General features: G+C 43.6%; 1 protein-coding gene across 2 annotated transcripts; it reads right to left on the bottom strand.

Annotated features, from left to right (window-relative positions):
• Positions 1 to 3,373: 3,373 nt before the first annotated feature.
• On the bottom strand, positions 3,374 to 15,198 carry LOC139389600 (zinc finger protein 366-like). 2 transcript variants are annotated; one of them, XM_071136443.1, is made up of 8 exons: positions 15,053 to 15,198; positions 11,202 to 12,230; positions 9,550 to 9,717; positions 9,117 to 9,267; positions 8,718 to 8,804; positions 8,191 to 8,382; positions 6,668 to 6,842; positions 3,374 to 4,758 (listed from the first exon to the last, which is right to left on the bottom strand). In XM_071136443.1, exons 2-8 carry the CDS (start codon positions 12,224 to 12,226, stop codon positions 4,016 to 4,018), a joined length of 2,541 nt encoding a protein of 846 aa, XP_070992544.1. In that variant the 5' UTR covers positions 12,227 to 12,230; positions 15,053 to 15,198; the 3' UTR covers positions 3,374 to 4,015. The 2 variants fall into 2 exon arrangements, with proteins under 2 accessions (XP_070992544.1, XP_070992545.1); XM_071136444.1 differs by lacking the exon at positions 8,718 to 8,804 and having other exon boundaries at positions 3,410 to 4,758.
• Between the last annotated feature and the right edge of the window lie 1,277 nt (positions 15,199 to 16,475).

The following is a 16,475-nucleotide window of genomic DNA, read 5'->3' on the forward strand; positions in this document are numbered from 1 at the left end:
CGGTTTGAGTGTGTCAAGGACGGCAACGCTGCTGGGTTTTTCAAGCTCAACAGTTTCCAATGTGTATCAAGAATGGTCCACCACCTCAAGGACATCGAGCCAACTTGACGCAACTGTGGGAAGCATTGGAGTCAACATGGGTTAGCATCCCTGTGGAACACTTTCAACACCTTGTAGAGTCCATGCCCTGACAAATTGAGGCTTTTCTGACGGCAAAAGTTGGTGCAACTCAATATTAGGAATGTGTTCCTAATGTTTTGTACACTGTGTGTATATCTGGCTTTGAAATGCAATTCAGCTTTGTTATGTTGATTGATCCTGGTTAATGTGGCCGTTAGTGATCATGAGACAAACACCTTACTGCCTGGTAAGGTCAAAAGAGAAACCTTTCGGGCCAATCACTAACGGCCACATTAACTTTTCTTCAATGACAGGACACCTTTTCCAGTCAGAGTGAGTGACTCATTTACCAGACTGCCTTTGTCCTGACTCCCCCAACAGTTTCACTTCTGCAGAACCTGAGCTAGAGTGAACCCCACTACCTCTTTCAGAGGTATTCTCTCTGTGGTCGATCTGGACCAGCAAGAAGTTGCTCTTAAAGGAAAACTCCACTCAAAAACAATATTTTGGGATTATTTTTCATTAGTCCATTGTTGATACAGCCCCACACTGTTTTGCATGTCAGCAGTCAAGTTTTCAAGATCTTGGACTTTCAAGAAGCAACGTGCAAAATGCATCATCATGATGATGTGGTATGTCACACTGCCAATACTGTCCAATATCTTGAACACTTGACTGCTGATGTGCAAAACATTTTTGGAACTGTATCAACAGTGGACTAATGAAAACAATGACAAAATAATTTTGGAGTGGATTATTACTTTAACTGCTGATGTAATGTCAGTTTAGCATTTCCTTCTCATGGTTAAGGTTCAGATTGGGGGAGGTTGAGCTGATCCTAGATCTGTGCCTACTAACTTCTACCCAGAACCTTCTCTGCCTTTCCTTTCTGTGTCGTTTAGCTGGTGGTTGGGATCGAAACATTTAGGTCAAGAGAGAAGAGAAGAAGAGGAGGATCTGAGAAGTTCCTCTTACCATTTGCAGTTTAATCCCTGGGATTTGGTGGTCTCTCTTGATAGAATAGGGAAGCATTCATACTTCATTGTCTAGCAAATTACCTGAGATGACATAAATGGTGGGCTGGCTGTTCCAAATGTCCAATGATCAACATGTCAGTGATCAAGAACTGGCCTCGACTTTCAAAATAACACAAAGTTAAACTCACAAGTACAATGCACACACTCCCCTTTTCCTACAATCAACAAAATGGTTTATTCTGAATCACGTAAGAGTTCTGGAGACGTGTTGTCTGGGACACCCACAGAGTCTAGTGAACAATGGTTTGATCAGGACCTAAAAGAGGTATGAGGAGAGATGTTTTCTCTTCCTCTTCCTCTCCTTTGTGAGAGAAGTGAGAGATCTCTGTTCCCGGAGAAGAAAGGCAACTCATTTGAAAGTCATTGTGATCATCTCTGGTTCTGTATTGTTCAGTTTCAGAGAGGAGACAATGTGGCAGGTGGATGATACTTAGTGCCTGGGGGAACAGGAGACATGAGTCTTACATTCTTATGTCTGTTAGTCACCTAGGTACACCTCCTATTATGGGTGTCTCACTGTTTCTGATGTCACAATGCTACACTATTGCCTAGCCAATAAATACAACTATGAATTGTCTAAAGCAGAAACAAACTGGCACCATTGCAAAGCCTAAGTGGGGAAATACTGTCAGTATATATATATATATATATATATATATATATACAGTTGAAGTCAGAAGTTTACATACTCCTTAGCCACATCTTAGCCAAATACATTTAAACTCAGTTTTCCACAATTCCTGACACTGTCTTAGGTCAGTTAGGATCACCACTTTATTTTAAGAATGTGAAATGTCAGAATAATAGTAGAGAGAATTATTATATAGCACCAGTTCCTCCTGCAACAAAGCACCCCCACAACATGATGCTGCCACCCCTGTGCTTCACGGTTGGGATGGTGTTCTTCGACTTGCAAGCCTCCCCCTTTTTCCTCCAAACATATGGTAATTTTGGCCAAACAGTTCTATTTTTGTTTCATCAGACCAGAGGACATTTCTCCAAAAAGTACGATATTTGTTGCAAACCGTAGTCTGTTTTTTTTTTGGAGCTGTGGCTTCTTAGGACTCGTTTTACTGTGGATATAGATACATGTACCTGTTTCCTCCACCCTCTTCACAAGGTCGTTTGCTTTTATTCTGGGATTGATTTGACTGGTACTGTATATATTTTTAAGCTGTTTCACATGACAGGCAAGAAATTAAATGGAAACTACTCATTATTCCAGTGTTGTCATTTTTCTCTCTTATCGTCAGCCATACCGTAGTTGCTATAGAATGCAAATGTGGATACATACAGTAGATTACTGGCAATTCCATCACTACCTGGTATGGCAACTGCTCGGCCTCCGACCACAAGGCACTACAGAGGAACGGCCCAGTACATCACTGGGTCCAAGCTTCCTGCCATCCAGGACCTCTAGACCAGTCGGTGTCAGAGGAAGGCCCTAAAAATTGTCAAACTCCAGCCACCCTAGTCATAGACTGTTCTCTCTGCTACCTCACGGCAAGCGGTACCGGATTGCCAAGTCTAGGTCCAAGAGGCTTCTAAACAGCTTCTACCCCAAGCCATAAGATGCCTGAACAACTAATCAAATGACTAACCAGACTATTTGCATTGCCCACCTCCCCCTTTTACACTGCTGCTACTCTCTGTTGTTATCATTTATGCAATAGTCACTTTAATAACTCTACCTTCATGTACATATTACCTCAACTAACCGGTGCACATTGACTCTGTACCGGTACACCCCTGTATATATTCTCACTATTGTTATTTTACTGCTGCTCTTTAATTACCATGTTACTTTTATTTCTTATTCTTATCCATATTTTTTAAACTGCTTTGTTGGTTTGTTGGTTAGGGGATCGTAAGCATTTCACCTGTTGTATTCGGCACATTTGACTAATACAATTTGATTTGATTTGAATTATCAGCAGGACATTTCGCCATATACACAAGGCTTTGACAGAGTCATACTGAAAGATGCTGTGGAGTTGATAAGACAGGAAGGGACTACAGATAGGCTACTACTCAACTCTATATGGGGCAGATACCCTATGTGGCCGAGGGATGCTGTACTACTATGGCTGACCCTTTAAAACAACACATTTTACTGCATCTATCAGGTGTATATGACTATATACCATAGCCTTAATACCCTGTGGTGTGCCTTCTCACTATCCTCTACACGTGAAAATATTAAACACAACCTTGTGTTTTAAAATCTCAGTTCATTTTTTTATAAATACAGATTACAGACACTCATTTATTTCAAAGTCAGTCACTCAAGCGTTTATAAGAAATCACAAAATCATGGCTTCCCTCATTAGATGAAATAACTTTTGTTGACTCATTACATCACACAACAAAATAACACAATTTACAGACTAATTCAAACGTTCAGTAGAAAATCATTTAAAACTACCATTACAAAAGATAAATGATTGTTATCACATTGAAATCCCATGCTCATTAATTACAGATTGGCTTTATAAAAGTACTAGTTAAAAAGTAACAATTTAAGACAAAATATTTTCATATTTTCTTAACCATTTTCATTTTATTTACATCACAATTTCATGCAAATGTAACATTTTCTTAAAGACACATATTTTCACATGCACAAGTATTGTCAGTCCTATCAGTCTGAAATACAACACGCTTCACAGCTTGTTCAAGGTACTACTTAAATATCTCCCCACCCCTTTTGGAATGGTTCTTGACCCTCTTCTCTTCAGCACAGTAGCCTATTCCCTACTCCTATTCCTCCTGCTAAGAATGTCTATGCTTCTTCCTCTGTTCTTCCTTTACCCTGCTTCCAGCTCTCACCAAATCCTATTCTTTCTCCTCATCAGGCCCTATGGTTTCTGATAATAAACACCTGGGTCTGAGTGGTAGTCTCTTTCACATGGTTCAGGTGTGTCCATCATCTCTTCACCTGCGTCAGAATGGTAGACCTGGTCACCTATCTCTAGCTGGTCAGGGTCAGGCTTATGCAACTGGTCATCTAACTCTGAATCTGAGTGGTACACATGTTTCCCTCTATTACCTGACCCAGGGTAACGCACATTGGCACCTATGTGGTGTCCACCTGCCTCTTGTTCATACAGCTGGCCCCCCAGCTCGGAGTCGGAGTCATACACCTGTCTACCTGTCACACGCTGGTACACCTTTTCCTCTGCATCACCTGGCTCTGACACAGGCTGATAAACCTCTTCACCTGCCCTAGGCGGGTACAACTGTCCACGTGTTTCCATGTCCTGTCCATACACCTGTCTATCTGTCTCAGACCTGTACCCCTGTCCACCTGTCTCCATGTCCTGTCCATACACCTGTCTATCTGTCTCAGACCTGTACCCCTGTCCCCCAGTGTGGTGTTGGTAGACCTCAGGACTGTACTGGCTCCTCCTGTACAGGCTGTCTTCCTCATCCTCCTCCTGGCAGGAGCTCCCCGGGACGCTCTCCCCGTCCGACTGGGAGAGGCTCAGGCTGGGCCGCGGTGGCCGGGGCTTCTGGGAGAGGTCAAAAGGCTCTTCCTGTCTGGAGCGGGCCCGAAGACCCAGAGGGGCTGACAAGCAGAACCGCCCCCGCCGCCTGAACACTGGAGGAGAGACACATGATACAATCTGAATTTGCTGAACACTGGAGAACAGAGACACATATCACAACAGAGATACGTATTTAGTATTTTATTAGGATCCCCAATTAGCTGCTGTCAAGGCAGAGGCTACTCTTCCTGGGGTCCAAACAGGAAACAAAACACAACAAATAAAATACATATTATACATGACACACCTAATACAATTTAAAATACAATACATAACACAATATATAACTCAATATATAATACAATACATAATACAAAATATAATTCAATATATAATAACATACATAATACAATATCGTATAATACAATATATAATACAACATATAACACAATACACAATCCAATATATAATGCAACATAAAATACAATATATAATACAACAAAGACCAATAGTGTGCAATCGATCTCTCCTCAACTTTGAGCCAGGAGAGATAGACATGCATGTCAACACATTCGCCCTCCGTGTACATCTAAGTGCTGCTCTGTTCTGGACCAACTGCAATTTGCCTATGTCCTTCTTTGGTGCTACTAGGTAGTAGTCCAGGTGCGACAAAACGAGGGCCTGTAGGACCTGTCTGGTTGATTGAGATGTCACTTATTTACATAAGTATTCAGACCTTTTGCTATGAGACTTGAAATTCAGCTCAGGTGCATCCTGTTTCCATTGATCATCCTTGAGCTGTCTCTACAACTTGATTGAAGTCCACCTGTGTTAAATTAAATTGATTGGACATGATTTAGAAAGGCCCACACCTGTCTATATAAGGTCCCACAGTTGGCAGTTGGCAGAGCAAAAACCAAGCCATGAGGTCGAAGGAATTGTCCGTGGAGCTTCGAGACAGGATCGTGTCGAGGCTCAGATATGGGGAAGGGTAGGAAAAAATGTCTGCAGCATTGAAGGTCCCCAAGAACACACTGGCCTCCATCATTCTTGAATGGAATACGTTTGAAACCACCAAGACTATTCCTAGAGCTGGCCGCCTGGCCAAACTGAGCAATTGGGGGAGAAGGGCCTTGGTCAGGGAGGTGACCAAGAACCCGATGGTCACTCTGACAGAGCAACAGAGTTCCTCTGTGGAGATGGGAAAACCTTCCAGAAGGACAACCATCTCTGCAGCACTCCACCAATCAGGCCTTTATGGTAGAGTGTACAGACGGAAGCCACTCCTCAGTAAAAGGCTCATGTGTGGGGATATTTTTCAGTGGCAGGGACTGGAAGAATAGTCAGGATCGAGGCAAAGATGAATGAAGTAAAGTACAGAGAGATCCTTAATGAAACCTGCTCCAGAGCGCTCAGGACCTTAGACTGGGGAACCTTCCAACAGGACAACGACCCTAAGCACACAACCAAGACAATGCCTGAGTGGCTTCGGAACAAGTCTCTGAATGTCCTTGAGTGACCCAGCCAGAGTCCGGACTTGAACCCGATTGAAAATCTTTGGTGAGACCTGGAAATAGCTGTGCAGCAACACTCCCCATGCAACCTGACAGAGCTTGAGAGGATCTGCAGAGAAGAATGGGAGAAACTCCCCAAATACAGGTGTGCCAAGCTTGCAGAGTCATACCCAAGGAGACTCAATGCTGTAATTGCTGCCAAAGGTCCTTCAACAAAGTACTTATGTTAATTATATATTGCAGTTTTTTTTATTTATATAAATTAGCAAACATTTAAAAATATATATGTTTTTGCTTTGTCATTATGGGGTATTGTAAAACAATTCAATACATTTTAGAATACGTTTGTAACCTAACAAAATGTAGAAAAGTACTTTCCGAAGGAACTGTTTATCCCAATTTGACTGGCTGTTTTTGATTTAGCTTCAGGGTAGGAAGGTTATAGAAAGTCTCACTGCAGAAAGGGAGGAACCATATGATGCATGTATCCATAGCCTGGAGTACTTACCTCTTGCATTCAGGCCCATGTCCATGATCCCGTGTTTGACCTTCATATGGCGGGTGAGGTTCCCCTTCAGAGTGAACTTGCTGGGGCAGTAGCGGCACTTGAAGGGCCTGCTGTCAGAGTGCAGGTGCATATGGCCCATCAGGTTATGCATTCTGTTGAACTCCTTCCCACACAGCTGAAAACAAGGAAGAACAAAAATAAAATAAATAAATATAAATAATAAATAAAATAAAATAAAATATGTGCTCACGGACGAACCAATAAGGCACATGAATTGAAGAACAAACAGAATGTGGAACAGATTTATTTTCGGCATTAAAAGACTTCATCAGGCTCCTAGGAAAGCAGGGCATGTGCTTGGAAGCAACAGACAATCAGCTGATAAACCCAAACCAGCATTTTGGCAAAGAATTATTGTAATTTTTCCTCAAACAAATGCATTGAATACCAACTATTGAAATAGTTTGTGTACACATTCCTTGATTACAATTTGGGAATTCCATTATTCATCAAACCACATCATAGCACTTCCTGGTATAAACACCATTCAAGGGCAGAAAAACGACGGCACGTCTAGAACTGTGTCCACTTATCAAACAACTAACATGTTAGATGACGGATCCTCATTCAGAGCTGTAATAGGAGCTGGATGCAATCGTGAACGTATGTGTGCAGACAGACAGACAGACAGACAGACAGACAGACAGACAGACAGACACAGACAGACAGACAGACAGACAGACAGACAGACAGACAGACAGACAGACAGACAGACAGACAGACAGACAGAAAGGGCCAGAAGAGGAGGGATGGGAAGGGCAACTCCTGCTCTGTCCTTCCTCTGTATTCTTTTTGATTAGGGTTTCCTTCAGGAGGAGAGAGGGACTGTAAACTGTCCAAGAGGACCGTGAGAAAACAGGAAGTGTTCCCTCCAGCAGCAGAGAAAGCGAGATGAAATCTATTTGCGGGGCCTGATCTCCGGGGAGGCTGGGGGCCATTGTTAGAGAGGCAGTTTGTGCAGCGATATCCTTCCTATGGAAGAGGAGGGATCTCACTGCCAAATCTTCTCTCTGTCTACATTCTCCTCATCGTCTCAACTCTTTAATTAGTGAACAAGGTCATACAGACACTCAGAAACAGTGTTGAGCTGCTTCAGAGCGTCTATTGGCTTCTCTAGACTTTATATTATAGTAATAAAACTATTGTTTGTGTTATTTGTTATTTTTTCCCCCCAATTTTGTGATATCCAATTGGTAGTTACAGTCTTGTCCCATCGCTGCCACTCCCGCGCGGACTCGGGAGAGGCGACGTTCGAGAGCCATGTGTCCTCCGATACATGCCCCTCCAAGCCACACTGCTTCTTGACACACTGCTCCCTCCACCCGGAAGCCAGCTGCACCAATGTGTCGGAGGAAAGATACCCTGGCTTTAATAAAAGGAGTTGTTGCAGTTGATTTTGAAATGGCATAAATGAAACTGTCTCTAGCGCTCTCCTCAACATATTGTACCATAAGAACACTCACCTTGCATTTGTAGGGTTTAATGTCAGAGTGGACAATCATGTGGGCCTTGAGGGTCTGTTTCTGGACAAAGCTCTTGAAGCAGAGGTGACACTGGTAAGACCTGATGTTAGTATGGATCAAGACGTGGCGCTTCATGTTTGCCAAGAGGGTGAACTCCCGACCACAGATACGACACTTGTGCTCCTTCACCCCCTGAGAGAGCGAGAGCGAGAGCGAGAGCGAGAGCGAGAGCGAGAGAGCGAGAGCGAGAGAGCGAGAGCGAGAGAGCGAGAGAGCGAGAGAGGAGAGGGAGAGAGAGGGAGATATAATGTTTTAATTAATTGTTGTTTGTCTAAATAACCATCAGAGTGGAAAATTCTTACATGTTGACAAGCAAGGCCGTCAGGTACAAGAACGACAAGACAGACATGTTAGCATGACAAAAAGAGAGCGGATGCCTTGTATCGTCTGAAAAAGGCAGAATAGTAGGATTCTCACAATATTACATGACTGAACTTGTAGCTACTGTTACTGTAGCATGCACTCACATCTCTTTCTAAAGTCTCATTTGTCTGTTTGCTGGGCTCAAGGTTTTTGAGGAGAGCTGCTCTTTGTCCTGGCTTCACCATGTAGTACTAAAAGACAGTTTGAAGCAAAAACAATGATGTGAAATTTGTAGTATGAAAGTCATCATACTGTCATGTACGTATACCCCATAACAAAACCATTTAATGTCAACAAATGTAAAGGCCCTTGATGCAGGCTACGTGTCATGGCACCAGCCAGCTGATGCTGTCAATAGATAAAGCCTTAACAGCCCTTAGACCCACAGACACTTCATCTCCACAATACAACCTAGCCGTGTAAAGACACGTCCCTCTAAACACACATGTTGACATTAGTGGACAGCAGTACGCGGGCAGTATGAAAAGCCCACCCAGTCTTACCTTATGTGTGAGTGTGTGCTGTTTGAGGTGATGGGACTGTATGAACTCCATGCCACACTCGCTGCAGATGTATGGCCGGATGTCTTTGTGCTTCATCATGTGGTTCTGCAGCTGGCTGGGGTACTGGAAGCTCTTCTGGCACTCACTACACCTGGACAAAAAACAGACACTTGCTACACCTGGACAGAAAACTATTGAAATAGAATGAGAATTGGAATTGAGATAGAACTATAATTCTACACAGAAAACTCACACTCTGATGTGGCCTGGATTTAGCCAAAAAGTAACAGTTTCCTGATAACCTGCTTGTTGTTGTTTTTTTACTGTCAAACCCACAAATCTTCCAGTGGTGGTAATGTAAAATATCTACAAGCAGAAATAGGGGTAACAGACACAAGGTATTGTGCAGCCCATCGGGTGTTTCTGGGCATACCTGTAAAGGGTGGGACCTCTGTGGGCCGTCAGGTGTCTCTTGAGCTGGGCCAGAGTGGGGAAGTCCAAACCACACTCCACACACACGTTCTCCTGGCCTTTCTCATGCTTCAGCTCATGGGCCCGCAGCTCACTAGGGTAGGCAAAACCCCTCCCACACACCCCACAACTAGAGAAGAGAGGGTAGGATAGGAGAGAAGTAGAAACAATAAACAAAATTAATAATTTGACCAAATATTTAGGAAGGGGTCATGGAGTCTGTGAAAGAAGAAAACCACATAGAAAAAATGATAAGCAAGTTAGGTAAAAACATTATTTTTTTTATTGTGTTAGAGATTTCATGAAGCTTGTATCTAAACCAAAGTAAATAATTTTAAGATTGCTCTATACATCAGTTGTGGTCTCTACACGCGTAGAAAAAAGGGTTCCAAAATGGTTCTTCGGCTGTGCCCGTAGGAGAACACTTTTTGGTTCGAGGTAGAACCTCGCTCAGTGGACAGTTTACTAGGTACACCCTATCTAGTTGGACCCCCCTTTGCCTCCAGAACAGCCTGAATTATTTAGGGCATGGAAACATTACTCAATTCATATTAAAGGACCTAATGTGTGCTAGGAAAAAATTCCCTACACCATTACACCACCACCAGCCTGTACCATTGACACCAGGCAGGATGGGGACATGGACTCATGCTGCTTAAGCCAAATCCTGAATTTTCCATCAGCGTGATGCAACAGAAACTGGGATTCGTCAGACCAAGCAAGGTTTTTCCACTTCTCAATTGTCCAGTGTTGGTGATTGCGTGCCCACTGGAGCCGCTTCTTCTTGTTTTTAGCTGATAGGAGTTGAACCCAGTGTGGTCGTCTGCTGCAATAGCCCATCTGTGACAAGAGCCGACTAATTGTGCGTTCCGAGATGCCGTTCTGCACACCACTGTTGTACTGCGCCATTACTTGCCTGTTTGTGGGCCGCCTGTTAGCTTGCACAATTCTTGCCATTCTCCTTCGACCTCTCATCAGCAAGCTGTTTTCGCCCACAGGTGTGCCGCTAACTGCATGCTTTATGTTTGTCACACCATTCTCGGTAAACCCTAGACACTGTTGTGCGTGAAAAGTCCCATGAGGGTGGACATTTTTTGAGATACTGGATCCATTACGCCTGGTACCGATGATCATACCTCAAATCCTCTTAGGTCTCTCTTTTGCCCCTTCTAACATTCAATTGAACAGTAACTGAATGCCTCGATGCCTGTCTGCCTGCTTTATATAGCAAGCCATGGCCACGTGACTCACTGTCTGTAGGAGTGAGCCATTTTCGTGAACTGGGTGATGTACCTAATAAACTGAGAAAACTGAGTCTATGTAGATACTTTTGTTAGAAAGAATACTATATTTCCCTTGATGGAGTGATGCTGAATGAAAAAATTGAAGGAAAAAAATTGAAAAAAACTTACCCCTCTCCCATACTGATGACAATTTATGGACAGGTCTAAGTTTGTTCTATCCTTGGTCTGCGTTTGAGTCACAGACTAGGCATGTAATGTAAGGTCCTTGTTGAACTAATTTTCTTAATTCTCAGCTAGACTAAATAAAGAGTAACTCTCGTCTATTAACTCCAGTAACTCTAATCTAGACTAAGATGGTGCCATTACTGACCTGTACGGCTTCACGTCACTATGCTGCATCATATGTCTCTTCAGGTGGCTGGTCTGGGTGAAGGCCTTGTGGCACACCTGGCACTTGTGTGGTCGTGTGCCCTGGTGGGTGAGCAGGTGAGTGTGCAGGTGGCTCAGCTGCTTGAACCGATTCCCACACAGATGGCAGCTGTGAGGCTTGATCCCGCTGTGGCCCAGGATGTGTGTGACCAGGTTATACTTGGATGTGTATGACTTCTCACACGTACGGCACTTCCAACGCTTCTGGTTTCCTCCTACATCTACGTGGTAGCTGTCGTCGATGTGGATGTTGAGACCCAGCTTCTCAGCGCTGGTCATCCCACCTCGGGGCCCTCTGTCTGGGCTGCGCCGACTAGGTCGTGGTGCCTCTCCGGGGTAGAAGGCTCCAGGAGAGAGGTGCATGATGGGCCCAGGCATGAAGAAGGGGAAGGGGAGGAGGCTGGGGTGGAGAGGGGGGAAGAATAGGGGAGGAGGGTGGTGATGGAGGAGAGGAGAGGGAGGCCACAAAGGTGAGGGGCTGAGTGGTTCCTGTTTCACCTGCAATGGGAGGCCCATAGTTGTCTCATATCTGGACATAGCCCTGTGGTGCAGCTGGAGCCGGCACAGGTCGATCATACCTTGAATGGGCATGGGAGAGGGAGGGAGACATGGGCGAGGAGGGAGGGAGAACGGAAGGTGGTTGAGATCAACAGTCTTGGTGTTGCCTCGACGCTCCACCTCCTCCATGTCTCCTGTAGGGGATTCGGAACCCTCCATTTTTTGTGGCCTTCTTTTGCGTTTTTGGGAACCTTCCCTCTGGGTGTAATGCATGCCCTCAGAGCCCCGTGGCCGATGGTGAGTCAGGGGGCTGTAGGCCTCACTGGTCGGGAAGAGGGAGAGTTTGGTCGGGTTCAGGTAGAGTGGGGGTGGGCTCAGATAAAGACTGTGGTGAGAGACAGGTCTCAGGTCTTCCCTATGAGGACTCCTCCTGTCTGATCTGAAACCTAGAATGTCTGTGTCCATCATTTACCTGCATGGTGAAATATACAGAAGATATCAGTTATGTATGTCAACCATTACAATATGATTACCATAAGCATGCTTCTCCAACACCTGAGGAAGAGAACCAGTCCTTCTGGCGTTACCTACCTACTGCACAGGTAGCCGTGACAACACTAATCGCTGTCCTCTGTTACATCGTTATAACCTGTCACTTCTCACTTCTGTACTACCATCCCTTCTTCCTCTACCATCCATTCCTCTGAAACAGGAACTAACGTTCACTTCTCCTCCTCTCTCTGCTTTGTTCATCTTTTTGCATGGATTGGTGGAAGGGCACTTCTCCTTTTGTCCTCCACTACAACGCTGTGTTAGATTTCTTACTTAGCTCTAAAGAAGCACAAGTTCCAATCAAATTGACCACTTTGTAGATCTGCATACTCTGCTTAAGAAGAGCCAACCAACTCCATCCACTATAGAGTGTGAATGATTGGATTAGTGTTGGCATTTTTGTAGTTATGAGCTGAAGACAGTTAGTGGGAGGGACACAGGAGATTGGCTGTGACAGAGGGAATCAGACAATCAAACAATAAAGTGTTCAACTTCTGCAGTTCGGCTAAAGGAGGACGAGACAATACTGTTAGTAGCCCTTTCCTGCAGTCAATGACCAAAAGCGCTCTCTTTGGCCTCATGGGTGGAATGAATTTGATTATTAATAAAGATGATACAAAATATTGTGTTTCAATGTCAAATAAAGTGTAATATTGGAATGCAAACTCAAAATTGAATAGATTTCAACACTACAGTGCATTCGGAAAGTATTCAGACCTTTTGACTTTTTACACATTTTGTTACGTTACGGACTTATTTTAAAATGGATTAAGTCATTTTTCCCCTCATCAACCTACACACAATACCCCATATTGACAAAGCATTGAAGGTCCCCAAGAACACAGTGGCCTCCATCATTCTTAAATGGAAGAAGTTTGTAACCACCAAGACATTTCCTAGAGCTGGCCGCCTGGCCATCCTGAGCAATCGGGTGAGAATGGCCTTGGTCAGGGAGGTGACCAAGAACCTGATGGTCACTCTGAAAGAGCTACATAGTTCCTCTGTGGAGATGGGAGAACCTTCCAGAAGGCCAAACATCTCTGCAGCACTCCACCAATCAGGCCTTTATGGTAGAGTGGCCAGACGGAAGCCATTCCTCAGTAAAAGGCACATGACAGCCAGCTTGGAGTTTGCCAAAAGGCACCTAAAGACTCTCAGACCATCATAAACAAGATTCTCTGGTCTGATGAAATCAAGAATGAACTCTTTGGCCTAAATGTCAAGAGCCACATTTGGAGGAAACCTGGCACCATCCCTACGGTGAAGCATGGTGGTGGCAGCATCATGCTGTGGGGATATTTTTCAGTTGCAGGGATCAGGATCCAGGGAAAGATGTACTGATCAAAGTACAGATAGATCCTTGATGAAAACCTGCTCCAGAGTACTCAGGACCTCAGACTGGGGTGAAGGTTCACCTTCCAACAGGACAACAACCCTAAGCACACAGCCAAGACAACGCAGGAGTGGTTTTGGGACAAGTTTCTGAATGTTCTTGAGTGGCCGATCGAACATCTCTGGGGAGACCTGAAAATAGCTGTGCAGCAACACTCCCCACCCAACCTGACAAAGCTTGAGAGGATCTGCAGAGAAGAATGGTAGAAACTCACCAAATACAGGTGTGCCAAACTTGTAGCGTCATACCCAAGAAGACTCAAGGCTGTAATCGCTGCCAAAGGTGCTTCAACAAAGTACTGAGTAAAGGATCTGAATACTTATGTAAATGTGATATTTTTGTTTTTTATTTACAATACATTTACAAAAATGTCTAAAAACCTGGTTTTGCTTTGTCATTTTGGGTTATTGTGTGTAAATTGATGAGGGGGAAAAAACGATTTAATCCATTTTAGTATAAGGCTAAATGAGGAAAAAGTCAAGGTGTCAGAATACTTTCCGAATGCACTGTATATCGGACACTGTACAGGTGTCTTCTTTTTTTGTTGTTGCCCATAACCATGTGTGTCAGCTGTATACTTCGGTTTCAAAGTAAAAAAATGTTTAGCCCACTGCTGTAAAAGGTGAATTATTAATGATGCCAGTTATGTAAATACAGTGTGATATTTCTCTGAACTGCTATCAATCTACAGACCAAAACACTGAGAACTTCCAATGTTGATAGGGATTGGGATGGTGATGGTCATTATCAAGGATAAAGATTGGGGCACAATTCAACTATTGTTAATAAAAAGACACTTAATAATGGGCTTCAATGTGTATAAAAAATATCATGATGTAAAGTATGCGATATAAACATATTACGATATTATGAAAACCAGTTAAATCAAATGTTTCCTCAAATGCAAACAGATGACAAGTAACCAGTCACATGTACCTGACTGTCAGACACTCAAGCAATTCATGATCAACCAGATGTCAATGCATATTCAAACACTTTCTCCATTCATATTTATGAATCACCTCAAATACGTTCACTACATTACTCTGCTCCGCACACAGTACTGTCAGATACACAAGTACTTACAATATCTCTATTTAGGCAACACACAGTTTCTCAACATTTTTTTAATGTTTCCCCAGAACCATGCCCTTACTATCTATTCTACACAGAACGGTGCAGTACTGAAAGACCACTCTGTCTCTTCCTCTCTCTCTCTGTCTGCCCTGCCAGTGTATATCCCCAGTGAAAACAATACAACACAACTAAGACAATAAAACAAAAGCCCCCCCATCACCCTCATGTCATGCCATGCCCTGTTAGTCCTCAGCTGGACCTGAGAGACTCACCTCTCTGTCCAGCGGTTGTGCAGTAGCTGTGTTAGGCTGTATTCCAGCTCCTGTAACAATCTCTCTGGCCTGCTGCTGTCCTGACAATGAGCCACCCATCCACGGACAGCATTTGATGTGACTTAAGAAAGAGAACAGGAACAATCGCTTTGTTCTCATTTTTCAGATGAGTACCTTCGGAGAGAAGGAAGGAAGGGAGGGAGAGGAAGTCAACAAGCCTTCCTGCTGAAAAATAAGGAAACACTAGATAGACATCTCAATTTCTCTACAAAATAAGGATTTACACAGCTTTGGGAGAGACTGGATGAGGCTTGTTTTAAACAATTGAATAGTAGTACAATGCTGATTGAATGTTGTGCATTGGTAAACAAGCATGGAAGTCCAGGAGAGGAGTTTTCAACTGCCAACACCAACAGTTCTGGGAATCACTTTCACAACCCTGTTTTTCCCATCCTGCAGATTACGCCTCACATGCTAGATTCACACTGCTTAAACATAACATCTGTGACGTTAGTTAGTGCAATAATGGCTTCAGGACGTGTGGAAAAAATGTGATGCTGGAAAGACAATTATGCATAGATTATTTAATTGACCAATTAGGAACCACCACAGAAAGGTAATGAATTTGTTGTCATGTGAAGCTGGTGTATGCTCTGTGAATGCTCACGGTTATGATATAACATTTAAGTGTCTTGATGACATGACAGTGTTCCAAGTCATTTAGACGCACGTCTAAATCAAAGTGAAGCTCTGTCTGATCTACACATATACTGGGGTATCAACGTAACGACTAGGAATATTAGAGTATTTCAAGGTATTCCTTTGTTCAACTAGTCTGCTTTAGCCTCTTGAGTGATGGGTAGATTTTATTCAGCATAAACAGAAGGATTGAGTTGGCTCATGTATGACAGTGTAACATGTAGTGAGTCAATACAGCCACATGTGGGAAGGATAACCCCACTGCACCATGGGAGAAGAGCTCAGTTGGGCCATTTCAAATACTCTTTAAAAGTGATGAAGTGTGCATATACAACATATTTGAACTGGTCCATCATTACTCTCTCAGTCAGGCCAATACACAAGCATATAGACATTTTCCTGGAAGCAACACCCAGCCTTTACTTGTCTTTACTCACAGTGACTCTTCATAGTGGGTACTGGCTCTTAAAGGTTGAAAACTGTGATATCACATAAATCTTATGACACGTGTATGCACCAATCATCCGACGTAAACTCGTCCCCCACAATTTGCGTATATATTCACCCTGCCTTTCTGCATCAGTACAGGATGACTAAACCGGAAGGCACTAATTGAGCTCATCTCATTGGAAGAGTGAAAGTCTCTAATAGGAAGCCGATTAGCGTTGTCTCTGTTAACGGACTCGGTTAATCAATTAACCTAAGACCTCGACAATGTGTACTA

The sequence above is a fragment of the Oncorhynchus clarkii genome, chromosome 30 (assembly GCF_045791955.1).
Source record: "Oncorhynchus clarkii lewisi isolate Uvic-CL-2024 chromosome 30, UVic_Ocla_1.0, whole genome shotgun sequence".
In the NCBI taxonomy this organism is placed as follows: Eukaryota; Metazoa; Chordata; class Actinopteri; order Salmoniformes; family Salmonidae; genus Oncorhynchus; species Oncorhynchus clarkii.

Bases quoted from the DNA above. Each gene is read 5' to 3' on its own strand.
- LOC139389600 (XM_071136443.1), bottom strand. From the start codon at position 12,226: ATGATGGACACAGACATTCTAGGTTTCAGATCAGACAGGAGGAGTCCT. The intron at 9,718-11,201 runs GTCAGTAATGGC...TCTCTTCTCTAG, and splicing joins AGTGACGTGAAGCCGTACAG to TTGTGGGGTGTGTGGGAGGG. The intron at 4,759-6,667 runs GTAAGTACTCCA...TCTCTCCTCCAG, and splicing joins CATGGGCCTGAATGCAAGAG to TGTTCAGGCGGCGGGGGCGG.